At 46.9% G+C, this 12,780-nt stretch overlaps 1 protein-coding gene across 2 annotated transcripts in view; it reads right to left on the bottom strand.

Moving 5' to 3' along the window:
- Positions 1–12,395, bottom strand: part of DUSP22 (dual specificity phosphatase 22) — a 43,221-nt gene extending 30,826 nt beyond the window's left edge. The window contains exons 1-2 of one of the 2 annotated variants that reach the window (XM_064705372.1): positions 12,096–12,395; positions 6,110–6,143 (exon numbers count right to left, since the gene is read on the bottom strand). In XM_064705372.1, coding sequence (XP_064561442.1) covers positions 6,110–6,143; positions 12,096–12,116 — 55 coding nt within the window. In that variant the 5' untranslated portion in view covers positions 12,117–12,395. The remainder of the gene's footprint in view (positions 1–6,109; positions 6,144–12,095) is intronic. The other variant, XM_064705373.1, reaches the window with a different exon arrangement.
- Between the last annotated feature and the right edge of the window lie 385 nt (positions 12,396–12,780).

Genomic DNA, 12,780 nt, shown 5'->3' with positions numbered 1-12,780 from the left:
CACCTGACCTTCAGATTTTTTAACAGTTTGTAGGACAGTCTCAATTCCTTAGGGAATGCCTAAGCAGTCAAGGATTTGGAAACCCAGAAACCAGCCTAAGTGCCCCTAAAAATCAGTTTTCTGTCTTACAAAGACTAAGGGCAGACTTCAGAGCCTGCTGGCTGCAACTCATGGTGTTAAGGTACACCTAGCACAATGAGACCCCAATCTCTAATTATCAGTATGATTTATGTGGTAAGAAATGTCTTGCCACACAAGGCAAACTGCTTTAAAAGAAGATATGATCCAAATTAAATGCTGACCGCTTTGAATTGGTTTGAAAGGCCTAATGGACATAGTACAACTCAAAAAGACTGAAATACCTTAGTTCTTCAGTTAACAGAGACTCGGGCTAAAGGAATCTCAGCAAATCAAAACTACACACTGAGATTTCAGATATTCCTAGAAACAAGCTGGAAATAGCCATCCCAGACCTACATCACCAGGTAGCCAACAAGTCCTTAATATATTTGGGAAATAAGCATTCAATTCACTAAAGTAGAGGAGAAAAAGCTTCCCAGCTACTTCTGGATCTAAACTTCAAACAGTTTACAAAGGGGAAATTCCCCTGGTTCCCCAGCACCTGCCTTAAGTCTCTACAGATACTACAGATAAGGCTATTTAAACAGCAGTACAAATAAGATATCCTGTCACTCACAGTCTCATACCATAAATAACAAAAAAAAAATTTACAAGTTATGTAAAGAACTACCAAAAACCAAAAGAACCACCACAGCAATTCTAACTTCTTTGCTGTAGCACAATGCTGTACAAGCACATGCAAGCTCACATTTTGAAATCACAGTGTGAAACACTCCATTTTCAAATGTTATGATTAATCCTACCTACCAGAGCTCCCTCCTGTGCATCCTCTAAAGGGTGCCTCAAATGCAGTATTACTCCTTGATAACAGCTTACCTAACATTCTGTGTCATACAGCAAAATGCTTCTCAGCTAATGCAGATGTGGACTTTTGAGTAAAGCCTTTGGGAAATTCTCTCTTCACACAAAATGACACAATTCACACTGGGGAAGTCTTCCTCTCTCCCTCCCACATTTAGCCTTTTTCCCTCAGTTTCATACTGTGACTCCAAGCTTGACCTCTACTCATGCAGAGAGCTACAAACACTTATACACAAAACCAATGCCAAAGTCATCAAAATGGGACTGGGGCCTCAGAATTTCTCTCCCTGCAGCTCTGGGAAGCCTTAGTGTGTGCTGGGGAGAAAATCACCTAGTGCAGTGTGCTTCCATCCCAGTCAGCAAAAGAGACACAGCTTCAACCACTGCAGTTAAGGCACATCAATGACTGAACAACTCCAGTACTCCAGTGGTGAAGTCTCAAATGTACCTACAACCATCCTCTCTTTCTTCAGTATTTTAGTGCCTCCACAGAAATGCAAGGTGAGGGATAAGGACTTCCTCTTAGACAAGGCAAGTCAGCCCAACATGTACAACGGTATGAAGTCTCAATCTGCAGATGTGTAGAGACAATTTCATCATCATCACATCTTTTTTTTTATCATATAAAGCAAATTTTTGTCTACACTTTCTCTTCTGCTTTGGAGAGAGCTAGATAGAGAGACAGCCACCTAAAGAAGAACATCCTCTGTAGTGGTTCAGAGCACTAAGAACTATTACTGGGAATGGTATCCCATCAGTAGAGCTTTATTCCTGAATCCAGTTATGTGCAATTACAGACACACACACAAACTGTGTGCATGAACAAAAACTCCACCTCTCCTGCCTCCATACTTTGCTCTGAAATATATGAACTGAGTACTGACCTCTTTTCCCCATCTTTCTTGTTCCTCAAAAAGGTCCTTCTGAGAGGATGTTTTGGGGAACAAAAAAGGTGGGGAAAAGAGGTCAGTACTCTGAAGTTTAATGAAGTACCAATAGTCTTCCTCCAAAAGGTGAAGCTGAAAAAGTAAATGGTACCTCCATCCTCTCCTGTTTTCAGTATCTGATATAAAGCCTTAGGAAACAGAACTTAAAAAAATAGTAAGCAGATGAGAACAGGAATTAACTGACTTTAGAAACACAGCAGAACTACTTGGTGGGCATTGCCTTTTTATACACTTAGTAATGGGAAGGGCAGAAACTTCCCCAAGACTCTCCAGACCATCCACAGCAACACTGGACTCTTTGGGGAAATTAAACCTCATATTGTGGCTTTCCCCTTCAAATTAAAAAGCCCCCAAATATTCCATGGAAAAAACCTTGAATGATTACAAACAAGGAAGAACATCAGCTTTTTAATATTCAAGGTAGAAACACTCTTAATTCTCTGGTTTCTGCTACTGCCACACCTCTTGGTTTGGAAGCAAACTGAACATCCACTAAGAATCTCTCATCAGAAGAAACAGATTTTGTTTTCTATTTCTGCAGAGAACCAGGCTGTCCTGTCAATCCCTTAAGGAACAAAGTAACCATTTTTGTTGTGAGCACAGGTGACTTTCAAGGGCCATGGGGTTTCCAGTGCAGAAGACAAGTGGACATGCAGTCCCACAATAAATTCTTTGTCTTTTGAGAGGACCACATTTCATCTGTAAGGTACAAATGAAACAGAACAAACCTTCTCCAAAACCAGAGGCAGAAAGAGGAGTTAATTTCCTCTTTCTTTTCCCTCATTTTTCTCTCTTAGCCTGCTACTCTGCCATTAGCAAAGAAATAACTACTCCTTCACTTTCAAAGAAAAATCTCAAGTGCCGTTTCCTTCTGGGCTTTCAGACCAGACTCAGTCTTGTATTTTATATGGACATCTATGGTTCTTCTTGAATTTTCCTGCCCTCTAGCTGTGAAATCTCAAATATAAGCTCTTAGGAGCATACCACACTTTTTATGTGCTACTGATGAGCTGAATCATGCTTATAGAGCCTGTGAGATAAAAAGCACTTGAACACATGCCAAGATCTGTGCTTATTCAGGAAAGGTTTTCAGAGACATACTCAAGCTCTGTCAGCTTAGGGGGATTTCAGGAGATACTTCAGTGCTTTTCATAATCAGCACTACACGTAACTTTCTACCCAAGATCCTTAAGGTGATTATTAAAGCCCCTCTCAAGTCTATGTGCTTAGAGGTTTGTGAAGCACCAAACAAAGCAGAAGCAGCAAGCTCAGCTCCTGAGGTGAGCCACAGGTTCATTTTACAAGCTGTTTCTGGGCCTCAGTTTATCTCCCAGTCAAATGCAGAATTTGCACTGCTCTGTCATAGACTGTATTTAAATTTACTAGGCCTAAAAGCAGAAATATAGCTGAATGGTGAATAATAATTCCCCAATCAGAGCAATTCCTGAATGCCTTCTCCAGACAACAGCCCTCCAGAATTAGTGTTTAACATCTCAAACATCCTACTTTCACTCAGCAGAAAGGCACCCATCTAGAAGAACTGTGCCTTTTCCCAGCCTGCCAGGGTTCCCAGAGGTCTCCCCTGCAGCAGCAAAACAGGAGTGTGAGTAGGATGGTACTTTGATTGAGCTCTGGAAACCGTGCACGCCCAGGCTCCCTGAGGAGCCACTGGGGAAAGACTATCCTCCAGAGGGCAGATCAGAGCGATTTACAGACATTCCCCTGACTCAGCTTCAGGAGAGGCTGCCTCCTCTCCACCCCAGCTCAGGGACTCAGTGCCTTGAATTCTCAGCCCTGTGTCTGGGCGAGATGCACAACACCAGGGATTCAGTGTTTCCTCCTCTTACTGACAAGATGTAACTTTGTTCAATTTCAAGCTATCAATCTTAGGCTCAAAAATGGGAGACTGATCAAAAATGCATTACAGGAAATAATTTTGTAAATCTCTGCCTTTATGAGTAGCTAGTCATTTCAGCTGCCCAAATCAGGATACTCTGACCAGTCCCAACTGCACATGCTGCTGAGTATTTCTCCGTCAGTGATCCCCTTCGTGGCAGCCTCAATGCTCACTAGTCACTTTTTTTAAAAGTCTCACAAATCAGAACATGCCCCAGGAACATCAGGATCAGACTCCTCCAGAAAAACACACTAGTAATTAACCAACAACCTGTTCCTAAATGGAATGACTTCACTGCACAGAAAGCTTGCTGCAATTACTCCTATGCAGTGAGGCAAGGGGAAGTTGAGGGACAAGGAATGCAGAAAAGGGTAAGAATTGTAAAAGGACGCTCTCATATTAGTGAAGTACTGCAAGACCTGTCTTTCCCTCTCCAAGAATGGTAGCTTATCTGAGATTATAACAGGTACTTGTGAGGGGAGAATGTAATGATTAAATGCAATCTGAGCAAAGGTCATAGCAGTAAAAAAAAGGACATTTTTGTTTGTGCTTTTAATTAATTTAAAAAACAGGCTCCATAAAACAAGCACTAGGGTTAAAGTCAAGTCATCTTTCCTCTCTTTTCTGGAGGTAAGGAGAGGCATTACACCCTCTGCTTCTTTTTCAGCAAGGCTCCCAGAAACACTTCCCAGGCACAGCACCTCCACCTGCACACCTCTGCTCTCCACGTGGGTATGACCTGCCCTGCAATTCCAGGGCCACTCCCAAGGCACACGGGGAGAGCCAGGGCCACAGGCCTGGCGTGGGCAGAGATGCTGACTCACTCTGCAACCCTGGCCAAGTCCCCTCTCTGAAAACAGAGCTGCACCAGCAAACAGATGCTCCTGCTGAGTTTCACTCCCCTGTGCAAGGGCTTAGCAGCGGGATGGCCATGGTGAGAGAGACTGATTGGGAGCCACGTTACCAGGGCCTGCCCACCCTGCCTGAAACCTGAAGGACTCCACAGTCCAACATCTTCCCAATTCCACCCCTTGCCTGAACTACTTCAGGAAGAGAAAAGACAACAAAAAGAGGAAGCAACATGGCAGCAACCAAGTTAGTTAATTTTGTCATCAGACCATGCAGTGGTCCATCCAAAGGGCTTTCAATACTATCCTCTTGGCCTTATTTTCTTTTTTTTTTCCTATATTTTTCTTTTTTCTACTTTCATTTTCAGCACAAAATCACCTCTGTCTTCTCATTTTCCTTACCATGGCATGATTAACTCCCTCACACAGAAGCCATTGTACTTGTGTTTATGGTGTGGCAAAAGGCAGCTTTTAACCTCACATGTACCTCTAGGCTGCCTTCTAAACTTATCAGCTCCATGTCCCAAGGGACAGCAAGCACTGGATCCACAGTATGGGTCAGCAGATCCAAAAGTAGGTAAATCAGGCAAAAACCACTGAACTCACAGGTTTTCAGATGGGGAGGCATGGAAGGAAGAGTGGGCACGAGGCAGAGAGAAGGTGGAGCACCATCTAAATCCAGTGTGGATGTTGCCAGCCTTAACAGTCTGGGTGTGGTACCAGACAGCCCAGGAAGGACAGGATATCTATTGCAGGAGCTCCTGTGAGCCCTGCTTTGCTGTTTTACTCAGGCATGAGAAATATAGGGTCTACATCTATCAAAACCACTGAACATGCACAACTGGTTTACTTCTGAGTAGGGAGAGTCAGCCAGAACTGCTGCTAAGAGAGTGTTTTGAGAACAGGTCATTTATTTGGATGTTGGCATAAAGTTTCCTGTGATTTCTAAATGTGTCTGTTTTTCTGTACACAAAAAATAAACCTCATGCATGAAGGAAAAAAAAAAATCCATAGAAACTTACATCTGCAACAGAGACAGTGTGAGTATCAGTGGTCAGGCTGCAAGCAGCAGACATATCAGTCTCACAAGCGGTGACAACAGCACTCTTTAGCAGTTGTTATAAATAACCAAAATAATGAAAGCAATGAGCAGGACGTATAGTAAGCCTTTACTTATAAGGAGGACTTGCAATAAGCCTTACAAAGAATCTGCCTGGCTCACAGGCTTGCTTGCCAAGCACGGAAATCGCTGCTCCAAGGAGATGGTATTCATTTTACTTTTCTTAAAGTACTTGCAGCACAGCACACAGAGGAGAGAGCAAACGAGTTCTTCTTTAAGTGCCACCAGGTGAATCCAGACATGAAGCAAGATGGGGTTAAAAAGCTACAGAGCTGTCAGAGAATTCTGAGTGCCTGCAAAACACTTTAGGACCCCTGCTAAGTAATCCTAGAGATAATAATAAAACTAATCTTACCTTTAAAGTTGCCAATGAACAAGCCAGGCAGAATCTGTGAGAAAGAAATATAGTATCAAATATAGGTATCTTGTGGTAAGACAATTTGACAAAGTTCAATTTGCATACAGGATGGAACATACTACTTTAGCAGACTATTGTGAAATGCAATCTAAAACATGCTGACAACTTTTGCAACCTTTTCAGACCAGATAGCTCTAGGCATACTGTGATTTGACAGCATTCCTTGGCAGAAGGGGGTTGTTAATCGTGGGGATTCTTTCACTTAATGGAGGCTCTCCAAGGACAGCAAATGTAGTTTACAAATTACGAAGCAGCCTCACAACACAGCTCTCCCCTGCCCCCCGCAGCAGGGTAACAGCTACCCTCATGGAGCTAATGATGAAACTTCACACAGCAAAGGTGATTTGCCTAAAGTTGCTAAGGAAGCTGGACAAAGCCCTGCAAAACGACATCCTTCGAGGCTTTTGAAGTGCAAAGCCATGCAAGTCAGCGCTGCAGCACTGTGGAGCTCTTAGAGGAAATCACTGCAAACAGTGACTTGTGTGCTCACATAGCAAGGGAAGTGCTGAAAGTCTGTGAAATGCATGTTTCTCTCACAGATCTACCCCTTCACCCCACACCCTCAGATGCCTGCACAGGTGTCAGTTACAGGACATTCTTTAACTGCACTTCAGTCTCCTTCCATAACATGCACCAGGTACTTGGGGAGCATCAAGGTCTGCCCAAGGACCAGCACGTGCTTGAGGGCACGTGCACGCACAGACAGAGGCAGGTGACACTGTAGTGCTACCCCTGCTACCCTCTCATAACCCTCCCAGACTTGGGAACAGCAGCACAGACATCAAAAACCGCCAGGCACACCGAACTGCTGGCCAAGATTTTTGTTCTCTGCCACCTGAAGTCTCTGACGCACACCCACGTCCTTTGAGGAGACCAGAACTGTGGTGGTGAAACCATACAATCCATTTTTCTTCAGCCCACGTACAGCATACTACCAATACAGATACATCAGCACTGACTTCCTATAGCCTTAGCAACACCCCAGTGTCACCACAACAGCAGCAACAGCCTCTCAGGCACAGCTATTTAAAAGGAAAACTCCACCCATTTAGGAAAGCCATGAAGGACTTTTCATCAGGGATCATTGCCACAGACTTGGTTTCACTGCAGCCCTCCTGCTGAAAGGTGAGCCAGCTCACCATGCACAGGTTAGCAGGGCCAGCAGAAGAGGCTGTAAAACAGCTTCAGACCTGCCCTAACTTCACAGCTTTCATCTGGTCAAAGCATCACGTTCGCTGTTATTTATCGAGCCTTGCGGGAAACAGAAAGCTGCAGCACCTCTTGCACTCCTTGCAGCTTTGGTTTGTGCAAACATTCCTCCCTTTAGGCTTTGCTGGGTGATCACTCTGCCTGCTCTGTCTCTGTGTCACACCAGCTCTAAACACAGGGCTCAATTCCCCACCCCGATACAAAAAGACAGCTTCTCCAGGACCCTTGCTGTACCTGATAGCTTGTAGCTTGCTATAGCTTGCTGTACCTTGCTTGAAAATTAGGGGCTGATTGAAAGCACTGGTTCATCAAGAAAACAGTTCTTTAGTATGGGCACCTGTACATTTTGCAAAAAGAAGCTCAGATAGCTTTCTCCCTTTTCCTTCCCTCTTCATTTGTACAAATTCAACATTCTTACAAAGACAGCAAAAATGCCCAGGCCAGTTTCCAATGCCAGGCTATGGTGTAGGGTAAAGAAGCTTTCCAACATCCTGCTGTCCCCTTCACGTGCACAAGATTCACGGTTTCAAGGGACAATTCGGTATTTCAAGCACTCTCGATAACATTGCTAGAAGTGCAGCTCTAATGCTGCATCCCAGGCTAGGAAAAAGAAGCTTGTACCTGTTCCAGATAGGGCAGTACTCAAGAGTCACTGCCAAAGAGACTAAATTCTGCAAACGAAATCATGTTCTAAAGCAAAAGGGACTCAAGTTATGAATGAATTTCACTAACAAGATCACCCCAATGAGCTCCCTCAACTTAAGTATAAAAAATAAAAAAAAAAAATAAAGACTTTCTGCTATTCTAAAATAGCTGTCTGGTATTTCCTATCTGCAGCACAGATCTTCCATCACACCATTACTGCTGTACACTATAGCATTTTAGACTCCAGGACATTATTTCTGCATCAAATGCGCATTCTCAAGAGGGAATAAAAGCCTAATTTCAATTCACAGTCATTAAGCTTTGACATTAGAAATTAAAGATAGTGAGAAACACTGAGAGGTTGCAGAAATGAGGTTTCTTGTTGGCAAAGGAGGAAAAATCGAGAAGTCTGAATTTGTACATCAGGAAGCAATGCTGTATGATAGGCAGGTAATTAGGACACGGTGCAACCAAGGGCAGATGTTATCCCTCTTGTACCAGTCATTCTAGAAGCAAGAAACATTACTATGGGTGAAAGCTACCTGAAAAGAAGTGAATCTTTATGTCATGCTGACTAATACTTCAGCACTCAGCTATGGCTGGGAACTTTCAGCTGTGTCATCTCACACTGCCTTCAGTAACTGCAACTCCGCGCTGTGCAAAATGAAGGCTGATGGCAGCTAGGGGCGTGTGAGAGAGAAGGGGTGGGAGTCAGAAGAGTAGAAAAATAAGGTGGTTGTTTTTGTGAACTTCTCAACCACTGCTATATGAATAAAAACAGTAGCATCTTTATATGATCCGAAACATTGAGAAAATGACCACAGAGCAAGTAACCGATGTAAAGAATGCGCCAAGGGACAGGGACACCAACGTCTGTCCTAGTTTGTACCTCGCAAGAGAGCAGCTCATGTTCTCCACCTTGCACAAAGACTGAGCCCTGGAACAGACAGCAGTTGCTAATGCTTCTGTCAGTCCTCTCTGACAACACACCTCTCTGGAAAATGGCTTAAAGGGCTACTTTGCTGCTGTTTCCTCTATCAACAAATGCTTATAATAAAGCATCTAACTCTTGCCTAACACTGCTTCTGGTTGTGTTAGTACTGATGGGCACTCTGGAGAAGTGCATGGGGCTTTCTCAGAGGTGTTGGGGCACTGCAAAAGGAGAAGACAAACCTACCTTTGTCCAGTAGTGCACGAGAGTGGCACACATCAGTGAGGGGGATCTGCTGCTGACATGAACTGGCACCGTTTCTCTGACTTCCATAAAATTAGCTACCTCAGCTGTAACTAGCCACACTGGTTTAAATTTCTTATTAATCCACTCCTACAACAAGCAGGGCTTATCTGCCCTTTTCATAGAGATAATACTCGAATCTTCTGAAGAGTTTACATGAATAACTGTCAGTTAACTTTAACAGCTCTAAACAACAACTAAACCCCAGGAAGAGCTCTTCACCAAGATCCTGTACACAGATAGTCAAATCTGGTCACCATCTCAGCCGCTAGACTTCAGCTCCTGGAAAACATTTCTACATTTCAACCACAGACTTCAACTTGAACTTTGAATACAAGTCAAAGTTAGACATTAACCATGAACACAAATCAGACTACTGAGACAATTTCCTAAGTCAGACCCCATTACTCATTCTGTAAAATATACATCTTAAAAATACAAGGAAAAAAGGTGAAGTACTGAAAATTAAACTAGGCAGGTCAATGCACATTCACAAGCTGATTCTCCTCTGAACAGAATAAAAAAGGTGTTTATGAACAAATGATTTCAGTTTAATTCAGGAAATATGTCAGAAGTCTAGGATGGGCTTTAGAAAAAAAAAAAAAAAAAACTAGGCCAGGCTAATTTTACAGAGAAAATTAGCAAAGAAAGATAAACCTCACCTAAAAAGAATGCCAGGCCTCCAGCCCTTATCACTCTAATGGCCACATAAAGTCACGTGCAATTGCTATTTGCTATGAAATACATCAGTATAATGGGACAGAAAAATAAAGAAGGGACCATGCAAGTGAGAACGAATCAGTATTGACAGGCTGTAGCAATCCCTGGAGCTCTTTCTTACCACACCCATTCCAGGCCATCATTAATCCTCTTCCCTTGGCAGCTGTACAAAGGGACTCCATAAATGAAATAATCCATCATCAAATAAGCTGATTATTTTTTCCTACTATCCGTACACAGATCTGCCACAAGAAACACACTTAAGCTGGAAACTAAGGCAATTTGTATTGACTGACTACACTGAGTCAAGCAAATACCACCTACATCTGCACTGATGACTCCATGCTTCCCCTTGCCCCTCCAGCTTTGCCGACCCACGAGATCAGGAGGAAGAGATGATCCAGAGGCACATTCGGAAGGTGGCAAGTTCCACACCAAGATGTGGGACCCCTACAAATATAAACCCCGATGGCCAGTACCCTACATGACTGTAGCCTCCTTAAAGGAGCCAGCCCTTCCCAAGCTGCTGAACAGCTCAACCTCTTGGATACAGCTATAAGAAAGGGGAGAAAAATCCAAGTGGTGTTATGCTTGTCCTGAAAGCACCAGGTGGTACATGTCAGGGCAACATTTAACAGAATTCAGATGACCAAACTGGCCAGTCACAGATTGCCAATTCCTACCCACACAGTACTACAGTAAAATGCAATGCAGCTTCAAAGGGCTGAGAGTTGTCCTTTTGGTTTTATTTTTTTTTTCTCCGCAGACTGCAACTTAAGCATCCCATATTGCGTCCCTCTAAATGTTCTGATAATTTCAAGCATTCCAAGAAAATTACTACAAATATACCAGAGGCCTAAAAGGAGTTTCTCTAGCTGTGTATCTTCCTAACTGGCCATTTCCAGAAAGCTAATATCAATGAGTGGCTAATATTACAACATTATTCCCAGACTTGGAAAGCAAAAACTGAGAAAAGGACCAAGGGAGGTTCTACCTTCTACGCACTAACTCGATTCCTCAGCAGCCAGATCTTTTCCCTGCCAAAGGTTTCTATTTCAATGTCTCTACCCATAGGATGGAAAGGCTTCCCCTTCCAGGGAGCACACTAAGCACTCTGGATGTTCATCAATCTGATGATCCTTCCAGGGGCAAGGATGTCAGTCTGGGACAAAATGTGAGGAGCTATTTCTAGCTGTTCTCCTCTGCTTTGTCAGAGGCCACACAGCAAAGCTACTCCCAAAGCACTCAAAGCAGGATGTAAGACAGAGGAGATGACTCAACTTCTGTTCCTCATAGTAAGCTATATATAAAAGGCTAGTTACCACCACACTTTCAAACCTGGGTTTTAAACAGAGGTGGAGATACTGAGAAAAATCACAGTGGCCCCTAGGTAACCACCATGACATGCCAGGGGAATCGGTGCGTACAATAAGCCCCCTACTGCCAAAAGGCCAACACCCTCTGCAAAACAGATCCATCTTCCTTCCTCTTCCTCACTGCGATCTCCACTGGGGCCGAGCGCTTTCCTGTCCCACGGGCACCGGGCGCGCCCAGCCAATGTCCAGCGGCTGCTCCTCGGCGCGGAGCGGAGCGGGCTGTGCCCAGGTGCCCCGGCTCGGCTCCGTGCGGCGCCCGCTGACGGCCCCTGCCGCGCCTCAGGGGCTACCGGCTCTGCCCCACGGCACCCCCGGGCTGGGGGACACGGAGAGGGCACTGAAGCCCGGCGCTGGGGGCACGGCGGCCCTCGCTGACCGCGGGGAACTCGCTTCGCCCGGGAAGGGGAAGCCCGGGCACATCACCGAAACCAGGGCCCCCCGCCCGCCCGCGCTGCGGCTGGGGAGGAGAGGGCGGCGCGCCTCGAGGGAGCGGCGCGGCCGCGGTCTCCGTCCCTCCGCCCTCGCCCCGAGGCGGGGGACCCCCAAAACCCAAGGGAAAAGCCCTCCTGCCCTGGCTTTTGTTCCGGGAGCGGGTGCCCGCGGCGCCGGGGCGAGACAAAGGCGGGGGCGCCGCGGCACCCCGCCCGCCCCGAGGCGGGGAGGGACAGCCGCCCCCGGCCCCGCCGCGCTGGCCCGCACACATGCACTCGCGCACGGCGACAACGACGAGCGGGGTTACCTTGTTCATCCCATTCCCCATGGCTTAAGCGACCCGCACGCCAGCACCGCGGGAGAAGCCGTCGGCCGCTGCTGCCAGCGGCGGGTCGGCGTTCATGGGACAGTGCTTGCCGAGGGGGGACTGGGGACGGGCTAATTGCTAATCAAGGGCGGCCGCTGCTCGCCGCTGCCGGACAGGGCGAGGCGCATCCCTCTCGCCCTGGCCGCGGCCGTCGCCCTCCTGGATGCCGGGCGGCTGGGGGCGGGTTTCCGCTCGGCCGCCCCCGGGAGCGGCGAGAGCCGCGGGGCCGCGCTGCCAGGATCCACCTCCCGCCGCCGCCACCGCCCCACGCGCGGTGCGGGCCCCGCGGGCCGCCCTGGGGCTTGTAGTCCGCGCCGCCGCGCCGCGCCGCCGCCGCCTGCCCCAAGGAACTACACGTCCCAGCGACCCCCGCGCCGCAGACCTGCCCCACCTGCCGCGGCCGGCGGCGCCTGGCGGGCGTTCCGGGGAGGATGAATAAGCGCCGGCCGCGGTGACTGAGGGGCGGCGGTGGCAGCTCTGGTTCCTGCGGGTCGCTCCTCGGCACGGACCGCCCACCGCCAGTGCGCCCGGGCAGAGCAGGGCAGGGCTGCGGCATGCCATGCGGGAGCGGGCAGGTGCTGCCCGCCCGCCTCTGCCATCCCGAAACCCGTTTGGTTTCGGCTAT

Source organism: Zonotrichia leucophrys, chromosome 2 (assembly GCF_028769735.1).
Source record: "Zonotrichia leucophrys gambelii isolate GWCS_2022_RI chromosome 2, RI_Zleu_2.0, whole genome shotgun sequence".
In the NCBI taxonomy this organism is placed as follows: Eukaryota; Metazoa; Chordata; class Aves; order Passeriformes; family Passerellidae; genus Zonotrichia; species Zonotrichia leucophrys.
The sequence above is the reverse complement of the archived record's forward strand: the minus strand, read 5'-3'. Positions and strand labels throughout refer to the sequence as shown.